The 13,130-nt window shown below is 47.9% G+C and overlaps 2 protein-coding genes across 6 annotated transcripts in view; one reads left to right on the top strand and one right to left on the bottom strand.

The window, feature by feature from the left end:
- The window catches only part of CASP9 (caspase 9), a 30,250-nt gene extending 23,905 nt beyond the window's left edge, over positions 1-6,345 (bottom strand). For 3 of the 4 annotated variants that reach the window (XM_060014810.1, XM_060014824.1, XM_060014817.1), the window contains exons 1-2: positions 6,176-6,335; positions 2,077-2,473 (exon numbers count right to left, since the gene is read on the bottom strand). In XM_060014810.1, the coding sequence (XP_059870793.1) occupies positions 2,077-2,473; positions 6,176-6,307 (529 nt within the window). In that variant the 5' untranslated portion in view covers positions 6,308-6,335. Of the gene's footprint in view, positions 1-2,076; positions 2,474-6,175 lie in introns of all 4 variants that reach the window. The other variant, XM_060014828.2, reaches the window with a different exon arrangement.
- A 2,233-nt stretch (positions 6,346-8,578) lies between these two features.
- Positions 8,579-13,130, top strand: part of DNAJC16 (DnaJ heat shock protein family (Hsp40) member C16) — a 37,264-nt gene continuing 32,712 nt past the window's right edge. For both annotated transcript variants that reach the window (XM_060014839.1, XM_060014843.1), the window contains exons 1-2: positions 8,579-8,665; positions 10,502-10,686. In XM_060014839.1, coding sequence (XP_059870822.1) covers positions 10,520-10,686 — 167 coding nt within the window. In that variant the 5' untranslated portion in view covers positions 8,579-8,665; positions 10,502-10,519. The remainder of the gene's footprint in view (positions 8,666-10,501; positions 10,687-13,130) is intronic.

Genomic DNA, 13,130 nt, shown 5'->3' on the forward strand with positions numbered 1-13,130 from the left:
TTTTTGAAGTCCAAGTTGGCAGCATCTATCAGATGGGAACATGTACACTTTAACCCAGTAATTCCATTTCTAGAAATGTATCCCCAGTCGGAGATAGATGAACATGCAAGGCCACTGCAGAAACAACACAAATGTCCATTAACAGAAGTTGGATAAATGAAATACAGTGCAAAGTACATGTGAGACCATACAGCAGAGCAGACAGTGGGGAAGCCTGGACTGCAGTCCTATTTCCACATCTCACTAACTACGTGATTTGGGGCAAGTCATTTCTCAATCTGTCACTCACTTTGCTCAACAGTAAACTGGGGAGTTCCCTGGCAGTCCAGTGCTAGGGCTCTGCATTTTCACTGCCGTGGCCTGGGTTCAATCCCTGGTGGGGGAACTAAGATCCTGCAAGCCGAGCAACACGGCCAAAAAACATAAACAAAACAAACAAACAAACAAAAAAACAGTAAATTGGGAAAACTGTAGCACCTACCTTACAAGAGAGTTGGTAAGATTAAATTAAATCATTTATTGAGGGGACTTCCCTGGTGGCGCAGTGGTTAAGAATCCGCCTGCCAATGCAGGCGATACGAGATCAAGCCCTGGTCCAGAAAGATCCCACATGCTGCAGAGCAGCTAAGCCCGGGCGCCACAACTACTCAGTCTGCGCTCTAGAGCCCGCAAACCACAACTACTGAGCCCACGTGCCACAACTACTGAAGCCCGCAAGCCTAGAGCCCGTGCTCCCCAACACGGGGACACATCACAATGAGAAGCCCGAGCACCGCAATGAAGAGTAGTCCCCGCCCGCCGCAACTAGAGAAAGCCCACGTGCAGCAACGAAGACCCAACGCAGCCAAAAATAAATAAATAAATAAATATAATAAATCATTTATTGAGCACTCCAGACAGTGCCTTGCAAAAAGTAAGCACTCAGTAAGGTTAACCATTACTACTATTATTATTATTAGCATCCATGCAATGGCCCACTAGGCATCCATGAAAAAGGATGTGCTGGATCTCCATGTGCTGCCATGGAAACGAAGCCCTAACAAAAAACCACATGTCCATCAACAAGAGATGGTTAAATAAATTGTGGATGATTCAGAATAAGAACTACCTTGTAATGAAAAAGAACTAACTACTGATATGCACAACCACATGAATGAATTTCACAAACATAATGATGGCAAGAGAATCCAGACTCAAAGTTTACATAGGATTTCATTTATATTGAAGTTCAAGGACAAGCAAAAGGGATCTATGACAACGGAGCTCAGAATAGTGATTCCCTTGAATGGGGTAAGAGTGGGAATAGACTGGAAAGAGGTACAAGAGAGTGTGATAGGACATCAGAATGTTCTATGTCTGTTTTTTGTTTTGTTTTGTTTAAATTCCTTAAGTAGAAAATGCAATTTTTTTAATTTAACTTTATTTTTTTAATACAGCAGGTTCTTATTAGTTATCTATTTTACACATATTAGTGTATATATGTCAACCTCCATCTCCCAATTCATCTCACCACCACAACCCCCCACCACCCCCATAGAATGTTCTGTGTCTTCATGATCTGGGGTTTGGTTATCTGTGTGTACCCATAGGTAAAAATCACCCAGCTGCACTCTTTGGATTTCTGCATTTTACCGGATGCAGCTTTGTGACCCTGGGTGATGACTTAACTTCCCTGAGCCTCAGTTTCCCGTGCCTTGCAGGGCTGTTGTGAGGGAGGGAGGTAAGGGTATGTACGGTGCCTGCTTGGGGCAGACACTTAACAGGCAGCTGCCTCCCTCCTGCCCCCAGGCCTGGGTTAGTCCACACCACCCACCTGGAACCAAAGGCAAAATCCTAAACAATAGCTTGATCTGGAAATACTGATCAAAACCTCCAACATCCAAAACAGACTTCAACACTTGCTTTTCAGAGCAGGGGCTCTCCTGAAGACCTACCAGAACAGTCCACCCATCCCCTACGAGTACTCAGAAAGACAACACCAAAATTAAATTAAACCTCGCCCTACCCAGCTGTACCACTGGTCACTCCTCAATGACCGCTCAGCACACCCACCCACCACCCACTCTTGGTACTCACGGATTTCACTGAATCCTCCAGAACCAATGTCCACTGGCCTGGGGGCCTCTGGTCTGAGAACCTCGGGGCTGAGCTTGGCTGGCCAGAGCTCCTCAGGCCCCAGCACCACCGGAGCGAGTTTTCCTTGGCTCGGCCTCGACGGATCCTGCTCCGCCCCTCTCAGCTCCTTTGGCTTGAGGCTCACTGGTCCAAGCACCACAGGCTTGAGGTTCAGGGGTCTGATGGCCTCTGGATCCTGCTTTGCTGCTTGTCTGCTGGTTCTCAGGAACGAAGCCAGAGTCTCCTGGCCTGTGTCCTCTAAGCAGGAGATGAACAAAGGAAGGGCCTGACTCCCTCGGGTCTCTAGATCTGTGATCAGCTGCCTGGCCTGATCTCGCCGAGACCCAGAGCCTGCCCGCTGTTTGGAAAGAAAGACATGGCACTATTATCCACGTGCCTTCCTGTGACTCTCACCCTGTCCCCCCATTCCCCATCTACCTAAGTCTAAACAATCAGGCACCTCCGCAAACATTAAGCCTGTAGTTGCACTGAGCGTGTGCCACCTGCCAGTCTTTATCTCTTCAATCAGTATGTTGGAGGTGTTTGCGGTGTGCCCAGCACCGTGCCAAGTGCTGAAAATGCAGCAGCAAAGCGTCACAGTCTTCAGGGACCAAACGTCTAGCGGGGGATGTGAACAGACACATCAACGACACAGCAAAGAGAGAAGTGACAGAAGGGAAAGCACATGGGGCTGGAAGGGTACAGGGGCACTCAACTCAGCCTTGGGGCGTCAGGGAAGCCTCCAGGAGGGGCTATCTTAGCTGAGACCCCAGGGAACATTAGGAAGTGAGTAGTGAATTCAGAGAAATGAGAGACATAAGGGGGGAGACAAAGTGAGAGAGGAGACTTTTGCACTGTTGTGTCAAGAAAGCTGTGGAAGCCACTGAAGAGTTTTAAGAAGGGAGTAACGGGGACTTCCCTGATAGGCCAGTGGCTAAGGCTCTGCGCTCCCAATGAAGGGGGCCCAGGTTCGATCTCTGGTCAGGGAACTAGATCCCGCATGCCGCAACTAGGAGTTCGCATGCCGCAATTAAAAGTTCCCGCAAGCTGCAACGAAGATCCCGAGTGATGAAACTAAGACCCGGCGCAGCCAAATAAATAAACAAATAAAAAGAAGGGAGTGACAGTGTCAGATGCCTTTTAAAAAATCATCTTGGGACTTCCCTGGTGGCACAGTGGTTAAGAATCCACCTGCCCATGCAGGGGACACGGGTTCAATCCCTGGTCCGGGAAGATCCCACATGCCGCGGAGCAACTAAGCCCAAGTGCCACAACTACTGAGCCTGCGCTCTAGAGCCCACGAGCAACAACTACTGAGCCCGCGTGCCACAACTACTGAAGCCCGCATGCATAGAGCCCGTGCTCCGCAACGAGAGAAGCCACCACAATGAGAAACCCGTGCACTGCAATGAAGAGTAGTCCCCACTCGCCGCAACTAGAGAAAGCCCGTGCACAGCAACAAAGACCTGTCACAGACAAAAATAAATAAATAAATTTATTTAAAAATTAAAAATAATAAAAATTTAAAAATCATCCTGGGGGTAGGGTGGACAATGGCAGGGAGTGGGCCATAGCCAAGTCAGGTGGTGGCAGAGACTTTGCAGCTGGAATGGAGAAAAGCGAGAGGACATACCAGAGAAATAAGGAGCGGAAATTGACAAGACTTGGGCATTGATCGGGTGGACTGTGAAGTTGCAGGAATGGTCCAGGTTGACAGGTGTCAGGATGGTGGTACCAGACAACGAGACGGCGATCAGGTTATCTGCTGGTTGTCCTTTGAGGCCCAGCTCTGGGCAAGCTCCACAGGGATAAGACATCACCCTGTCCTCAAATATCCTACAGCACCGTGGTCCAAGAGAACTTTCCAGGATAATGGAAATGTTATCTGTGCTGTCCAATATGGCAGCCATCAGCCACACGTGGCTACTGAGAACTTGGGTCATATGAGTGAGGAGCTGCATTTTTTGTTCAGTTTTAATTACTTCATATTTACATTGAAATAGCCACATGTGGTTAATGGCTCCTATATTGAATAGCACAGACCTATACTATCATTGAGAAGGTAATTCTCATTAGCAAAATTAGCTGCATGCTTACTTCTCTGCAAGTAAATCATGGTGTTTTGGTTTCTCTCAACATTTACTGAACACTCACAGACACTGTGTTAAATGCATCATTTCATTTAGTCCTCCTCAACAAACTTAAGGGGTTAAATTACAATTATCCCCACCTTATGGGTGAGAGAAACTGAGTCTAAGAAAGGTGCTGCAACTTGCTACTATGTAACAAAGCCAGATGACAGCCCAGATCCATGTGGTTCCGCCATACTAGGGGTGGCAAAATGGTGGCCCATTGTTCATAAGACATTCTTTAAAAATTCCAAATTTGTTGCTAACATTTTTTTTATATTGGAGTATAGTTGATTAACAATATTGTGTTAGTTTCAGGTATACAGCAAGGTGATTCTGCTATACACATACAAGTATCTATTCTTTTTCAAATTCTTTTCCCCTTTAGGTTATTACAGAATATTGAGAAGAGCTCCCTGTGCTATTTTTGCTAACATTTAAAATCAGGGAACTCGACATCGAAGTCAAGAGTTCCAGCTTCTCGGGAATTCCCTGGTGGTCCAGTGGTTAAGACTGCGCTTTCATTGCCAAGGGCCTGGGTTTGATCCCTGATCAGGGAACTAAGATTCCACAAGCCACACAGCGTAGCCAAAAAAAAAAAAAACCCTAACCTGGCAACACTGGGCCAACATTCTGGTATAACCATACTCATCTGGAGCTGGGGGGCAGGGCAGAGGCTGCCCGCTCTAGTGCCCACCCATTGGGCCTCCAATGACATTCGAGTTTATGACTCCTGTGAATGTACCTGATGGCAAGGGTATGGCCTCAAATCACTTCCACTCCTCAGTACACAGCAGATGCTCATAAGACTTCTTGTAATATTATTATTCATTGGCAATTTTCCATATGATATTTATCCTATTAAAGACTTCCTCACTGGATCAGGCCAAGTTCCTGGATGATGCAGAAACTGGCCTGCAAGCAGCCCACAGGGCACTGTGCAAGGGCCTCTAGGAAGCCACACATTCCCACTGTATCTTGTGGTAAAAAAATACCTCCTGTGGGCTTCCCTGGTGGCGCAGTGGTTGAGAGTCCGCCTGCCGATGCAGGGGACACGGGTTCGTGCCCCGGCCCGGGAAGATCCCACATGCCGCAGAGCGGCTGGGCCCGTGAGCCATGGCCGCTGAGCCTGCGCGTCCGGAACCTGTGTCCCGCAACGGGAGAGGCCACAACAGTGAGAGGCCCGCGTGCCGCAAAAAAAAAAAAACCTCCTGTTCCCTCCTGACCTCACAGGCCTGTGGGGAGAGTCAAATAAGCCAACGACATGACAGTGCTTTTAAAGAGAACCTCAAATGTTTGACTTTATTATTCTCTTCATTACCTGCAGTAGGCCCCTCATCTCCAAACCCCTTACAAAACATAATCGTAACTCATGAGGGGCTGGCCAAGGAGGACAGGGCACAGCCAGCTACCATATGATGTGCCCTCACTCTGTGCCTGAAACTTTACTGTTTCACACCCGTTATCTCTTTTAGCCCTCAGGACAGTACTGCTATTGTCCCCACTTCACAGCCCAGGACACTGCAGATCGAAGAGGATACAGTGTCAGGCAGTCTGACCGCCCAAATGGGTTTCCTGAACCTCCACGTTAGAAGAGGAAAAAACAGTACACCGCTGCAGCAGCTAACGGTGTACTCTGATGGAATCGCTTTAGCAAACCCTCGAAAAGGCGTTTGGGGTTGTTTGGTTCCTCTGGGCAATTTAGTGGGCTCGACGCCCTCTGGGAAAACGGGGTTCCCTGACAATGGTTCCCCAAATGGAGCGGGTACTGCATGGCACAGACGCGAGAGGAGAGGGCGGGAGCTCGGCCATTAAGTCACGGTGTGGCTTCAGCAACCCTCTCCGCGCGGCCTCGCTGTCCCCATCTGTGACCTGAAGTGTGCGCGGCGCGGGAAGCTGGGGGCGCCGGCTGGGGGGGTGGTGGGCCGCACCTGGATGTCCTCGATCATGTCGGGGGTGAAGAGCTCGCGATTCAGCAGAGCGTCCCAGAGCGCGGCCACCTGCAGCTCGCCGACCAGCCGCAACCGGGACTGCCGCAGGAGCCGCCGGTCAGCCTCGTCCATGTCGGACAGACGGCAGAGGCCCCGGCCGCCTCTGAGCGCTTCCGGGTTTCGGCCGCCGAGCCCCGCCCTCTCCTCAGGACCTGCCCCGGGACCTGCCACCGCGTTCCGCCCCGCCCCCATCTCCCCACGCCCCTGGGTCCCGCCCCCAGGCACCGCCCTCGAAACCCACCCCAGCGTTACTGCACCGCCCTCCGGCCCCGCCACCTCACTACCTCTAGCCCCTCGGCTCCGGCCCCGCGCCCTGCCACGCCCGCAGGGTGCGACCCGCCCGCAGGGTGCGACCCGCCCCCAGGGCACACCCGCGCAGCTCCGTCAAGGGCCCCTGCGGGAATTCATTACCACTTCGCTTTCGCAGACTCGGAGTGGGTTACTCTTCTAGTAAGAGACTGTCATGCCTGGAGCGATGGTCTGTCCCGCCCCATTCGACCCTCTCCTGGGCATGATTCCCCTCTAGCCCCCTGCCCTGCCCCCAATGAAACCATAAGTCTCCGCCCCGTGCCCAGATATCCTGGTTTACTTTGCCAAACTTGTCTCATGCAACCAAGTCCACCTTATAGGTCTCCCATTCCCCTCTTCCCTCCCTCCCACCCTAGCACCTCCCACAAAGAAAAAAACCGGCAGAAATCATGTCCTCTGATCCGTTTGTACGGCTCATTTCCTCATTTCAAAAATTGCTCCTATGTCAACTATATTTCAATTAAAAAAACATTGTGCTAGCCACTTTACATTGTATTACCTCATTTCTCCCTGACTACAATCCTACCAGGGTGATAGTCTTTTCCTCCATTTCCCAGATGTGGACGCTGGGGCTGTAGGAAGTGAAGTCACTGTTCAAGATCACAGAGGTAGTAAGTGGCAGAGGCGGGTGGGATTTAAACCCGAGCCCAGCTCAAGGTCCACACACAACCGGGAATCCACTTTAGAATGTATTCTCTTGAGCAGTGAAACCTCAGCCCCATTCATCCATTTATTCCCGAATATTTGTTGAGATCCTATCTGTGCCAAGGTCTGTAGAGGCACCAAGAATATAGAGACGAACAAAACAGACTTTAAAAGGCCTGCTTTTATTTATTTATTTTGGGCTGTGTCAGGTCTTCGTTGCTGCGCGCGGGCTTTCTCTAGTTGCAGCAAGCAGGGGCTACTCTTTGCTGAAGTGCGCAGGCTTCTCATTTTGGTGGATTCTCTTGTTGCGGAGCACAGGCTCTAGGCGTGCGGGCTCTAGGGCTCATGGGCTTCAGCAGTTGTAGCGCGTGGGCTCAGTAGTTGTGGCTCATGGGCTCTAGCGCGCAGGCTCGGTAGTTGTGGCGCATGGACTTAGTTCTTCCGCGTCGTGTGGGATCTTCCCACGCCAGGGATCAAACCTGTGTCCCCTGCATTGGCAGGTGGATTCTTAACCACTGCGCCACCAGGGAAGTCCAAAAAGCCCTGCTTTTAGGTGCTTACATTCCAGTGGGAGGAGACAGATTATAAACAATGTAAATAAATAAAAGATACAGTATGTTAGATAGTGATAAATGCAAAGGAGATAAAGACTAAATAAGCAGGGCAGGAGGACATGAAATCTCTTTCTTTACATCCCCAAGGAACCTATGTCATTGGCTCAATGAAAGTTTACCTCACTCACTTGTGCCCCTCCTCCACCGCCCCCACCAGCATCACCATACACATATCCCTTTCCCGTGCTTAGGACAGGACCTGGTACATTCTAGAGTGGAGATCGCTTTTGGTTATATAGGATTAGGAGTCCTGGATTCTAAGCCTTGGGCAAGTCCCTGCCCGTCTCTGGGTCTCAATCTCCCCCATCAGGATACGGTGGAGTTGGACTAGAAACGATCCCTAAGGTCCCTTCCAACTCTGACGCTCTAGGATTCTATGAATAGGGTTAAAGAGAATATAGGGACCAGCGACTGCTTCCGCACCCCAGCAACTGTTGTTAGACAAGGGCCATCTCCTGGTAGAAGTGGAAACTCCTCCCTGGGAAGGGGAGGTGTTTTGGCATCCCATCATGCATCGCGACTTCGCCTCGCTAGGAAGGACGTTTTAGCCTCTTTGGTCGCCACCATCCTTTTGGATCCAGCCGGAGCGCGAGCCTCGTTCCTATGACAACCGCGCCAGGTCCACGCGCAGACGGCGGGTGGCAAGGGTCAAAACAGATTTTCAAAGTTGAAGCCCTAGAACTGTTCAGTCCGCGCCTTTGGTGCGCCGGGCCTTTAAGTGCCACGTGACTGCCCTCCGGCTCGTCCCTCCTCTTTCCCCTCCCCAGGCCCCGGCGAGCGCTGGTGTGGACCGGAGGCTCTCGGCCCCGCGGAGTAAGTGGAGCACGGACGTTGCAGCCGGTTAGGACGGTGCCCTTTCCAGGTAACTACTTCCCGGCGTGACGCGCGGAGCCGCAGACGCGGCGGGGCCGGGCGGGCTCAGGGATCTCCCGTCAGTTCCTCCTCGTTCCCGGTCCCCGCTGGGCCCGGGGGGAACCCGGAGCCGATAGGGCCTGGCCCAGGGTTCTCGGGGGCGGCGAGGGATGCGGCTGTCTCCTGGAGGGTTGCGACCTCCGGGGGGAGCTCGAGGCGGGGCTCAGAGCTAACCATGTCTTTGGGACCGGCTGCCTGGTCCGGGGTATACTGCCCGAGGGCGATAGCCTACCTGTTGGGCAGGTTGTTTCCTGCCTTGAGGCCGGCACCGTCGAGCTGTCAGCAAAAGTACACAGCCCCCCGGCACTTGGGCCCTCTAAGTGGAGGCGACTGACACAGTTGAATAAGGCACTGGTTGCACTGCATGGTACAAAAAATAATGGCAGTAAATATCGCTTATTGGCTGCTGACCCTGTGCTCAGTAAATCCTTTACATACGTTTAACTCCCATTTTGATCCTTTCAAGGTGGTATTATTTACCCCCATTTTATGAAGGAGGACATGAGGCTTAGCAAGTGTTAAGTAATTTGTCCAAGGTCATAAAGTGGTAGAGGACAGACCCCAATGTTAGTCTGATTCCAGAGTCCATGTGCTTAATTAGTAGCTACATCACCTTCTCAGTTTTTAGCGTGCTGTATGTGTTTTGTGAGAGAATAGGTTATAGATTGCCTTTACAGAAAAGAAACGGGTTTGTTTTAGGATTTTATTCAGCATGCTTGCAGTCCTAAACAGTGGCCATCAGATTAGTCAATTTCTTGAGGATTTAGACTCCCACTTGTCAAAATCCACAATGTTACAGCTTTGCCTCCCTTAAGTAAGGTGTCATATTAGATACTTGATCCTTAAAATTTTAGTGATTTGGGAGAAACCAAGATATGGCCCTTGAAAAATCATTGTGTGATATCACAAAGATCATACTCCTGGAGTGTAAATGTCCCTGCAGTACAGCACTACCTTGTTCATTTACCATCCGGGATTATTTCCAAAATCCACAGTGAATTCAGTCACTACACTCACCAGAGCTGGAGCTTTAACATTTGAAGACCATGCCTGGTCTACTATCTTTGCCATTAATCCCCCTTCACGTGGCAAACTAAAATTTTTCTCACCACTTTTTTTTCATCTGAGATCTCCATTTGCAATGACAGTATTGCTAGTGATTAAAGAACAGCTTCTTATTTTCTTGTTTGAATGGGCATGGTGAGAAAGAATAGAATTGGGGCACACAAAGTTGTAACTGCAGTTTTTTTTTTAGAGTATTTCACTTTCATTCTTATACTTATTTAACTCCCAAGAGCATCACAACTATCTCATTTTGTAGTTTTGCACATGGTAAATCTTAAGATTTCATGAATTTGTTTAGCATGTGCTCAGTGAGGTATTCTCTAACTACGTATTTTAAGTTTAAACTATTATTGTCAGAATAAGTGAAATAGTGTATTTGAGATGTAGTTGCCTTGATTTCCCTGTGTATGTTTTCCCACGTTTGCTTATTATTTCTTCTTCTCATTCGTTTTCAGTCATTTCTGAAGCTTTTCTGATACAAGGATTTTGGAGAGTTGCTATTCTTATTGCTCATCTCTTCATCTATAATAGTTCTTATTTGTGATATTCAAAAACAGTAGCAAGATTGTTCATTTAAGAAGATGTGGTCAAACAGCTTGGCACTTTTCCTGCAAAGTATCTTTTGTTTTGTTTTTCATCTGTATATCTTATACCTTTACCTAGAAAGCAAGACTCTCCAGATTTCTACCACTAAAACTTACTGCCTCTTCAATCATTTCAGCTCTGGAAAGGAAGAGAAATGGAAGTGAAAAAGTTGAGCATTTCCTGGCAGTTCTTGATAGTTCTGGTTCTGATCCTGCAAATTCTGTCTGCGTTGGATTTTGACCCATACAGAGTCCTAGGGGTCAGCCGAACAGCCAGTCAGGCTGATATTAAAAAGGCTTATAAGAAGCTCGCCCGGGAATGGTAGGTGAAACAAAGAAATAGCAGTTTAAAATAAGCTAAGCAGTTTTAGCAGGAGAATGAAGCCTAAATTATGGTTAGCTTTTATTTGTCTCTGTTTCTGTGTTCATTAAATATATAATATATATTTGTCTAACGTATTTTATGTGGAAGGACTTGTATTCATGTGATTCTAGAATTTTTAGTGATGAGATCCAAAGCCTCTGTTAACTATGAAACCCCCTGTTAGGAATTCTTTGGCTTAAAGAATTGCCTTGATACTGTTCACTTATTTAATGTTAAAGTAAGTAGGAGGAAACTTTAATAAATATATTTGTAATATATATTATAAATTTTATATATATATATATATATAATATATATATAGTCAAGAGTGGATAAGCTGCCCTTCCCGTGATTCATAAAGTAACTCTTTTTTTTTTTTTTTTTTTTGCGATACGCCTGTTACTGTTGTGGCCTCTCCCATTGCGGAGCACAGGCTCCGGACGCGCAGGCTCAGCGGCCATGGCTCACGGGCCCAGCCGCTCCGCGGCATGTGGGATCTTCCCGGACCGGCGCACGAACCCGTGTCCCCTGCGTTGGCAGGCGGACTCTCAACCGCTGCGCCACCAGGGAAGCCCCGTAAAGTAGCTCTTTATGAGTGCCATTGCTAAACGGAACACTATCCAGTCCTATTGCCTAGGTTATTAATTTTTAAGCTTTCAAAAAAATTTTATAGTAAGAGCTTTTTGCCCTCAATTTAGTAAGAATATTCAGGAACTGAGTACATTACTTTAAAAAATTATCACATAGAAAACTCTTAATTTTACCTGTAGACATTGGGGAATAAGCAAGTGTTTGTGATTTAGCAGGCTAGCAATAAATTTAAACCTCATTTTGGACAAACATCAGTTTCTTCCACCGATGCCTTGGACATGACACAGTAGAAGCGGTAGATTATATAGCTGGAGGGGAGCAGCAGGAGGAGGAAGGGATGGTGAGGACACAGGCGGCTAAAGCTGGGTGGACCAACCAGAAGTAAGGAGAGGAAGTCTGGGATGGGAGCCATCATCAAGTACCTACTGCGTGCTAGGCTCCAGGTTCTACGCTGTTTATCTCATTTAAACCTTATAATTACCCTTTGAGGGCGGATATTGCTGTGCCTGTTTTTCCGGGGAGGAACTAGGCTCACGGTTGGTAAGTCTGTATTACCTGTGGGTTCCATAGGTTGACCTTCCTCACCAGCAGGTAGTTTATTGCTGTTTTCTTTTTTTTTTTTTTTTTTTGCGGTGTGCGGGCCTCTCACTGTCGTGGCCTCTCCCGTTGCGGAGCACAGGCTCCGGACGCACAGGCTCAGCGGCCATGGCTCACGGGCCCACCCACTCCGTGGCATGTGAGATCTTCCCGGACCGGGGCACGAACCCATGTCCCCTGCATCGGCAGGCGGACTCTCAACCACTGAGCCACCAGGGAAGCCCTGCTCTTTCTTTTTTAATCACTTACCCATCTGGGCAGAAGCGAGAGTAAGTGGGTTAGTGTCTGGGTGGGTAGGAAGTTATGCAGGAGCAAAGCTGCCACGTGCAGATGACACTGCAGGCTGTGCATGACTCTGCCTGACACCATTTTTCTTCAGTGAGAGATGCGTCTGAGTATTCAGTTGGTTGCAGTAAAGGTGAAAGATAGTTTAAAATATACTTTTGAATGTTTTGAATATGTAACTATCTTAGACCATATAGTCATATCATGAGGAACCCAGAATTGGATACTAAAAACACAATCTCTGATTATGCATGGCCTCTTTCCAGGGACTCTACAGCAAAGTTGCTTTTTTTTCTACATCATTTCAGACGCTTGCCTCTTTGTATTTAAAGCAAAATACATAAATCTGCAATTCATAAGGTAACAACATTCTTTTAGACACAGTGTGGCCTTTGAATTAATTCACAAGGTAGCAATATTCTTTTGGACAGGATATGGCCTTTGACACAATTTGAAAGCAGAAATGATAGCTTGGTTATGTGGGATCTATTAAAATGTACAGCTGTGACTTTTCTATCTTCCAGAGCTAAAAAAGGTGTTATGATATTAATTAAATAAATCATATGCTTCTCCTCCTTAATTAGAGTCTCTCTAGGCATAATATGTCACCATAGAAAGTCTAAAATTTGATCCAATGAAAGTCTAAAATTTGACTTCACCTTTGTATTTTCACTGTACTATTATTTTCTGCTGTTCTGGCCATGGCAGCATTTTATCAATGAAACAGTTTGTTTCATTTCATAATGGTTTCATATACAGTCGGCCCTTGAACAACATGAGTTTGAACTGTGCAGTTCCATTGAGCCCCATGTTGTTCGAGGGTCAGCTGTACACTGAAAATAGCAGTTTCCCAGTTTGTCTTTTCAGAATGAGCTGTCACAGTGGGGAATGGTTCATTATTGAATTGGATTTGTAACCTTCCTCTGCTG

The sequence above is a fragment of the Delphinus delphis genome, chromosome 1 (genome assembly GCF_949987515.2).
Source record: "Delphinus delphis chromosome 1, mDelDel1.2, whole genome shotgun sequence".
NCBI lineage: Eukaryota > Metazoa > Chordata > Mammalia > Artiodactyla > Delphinidae > Delphinus > Delphinus delphis.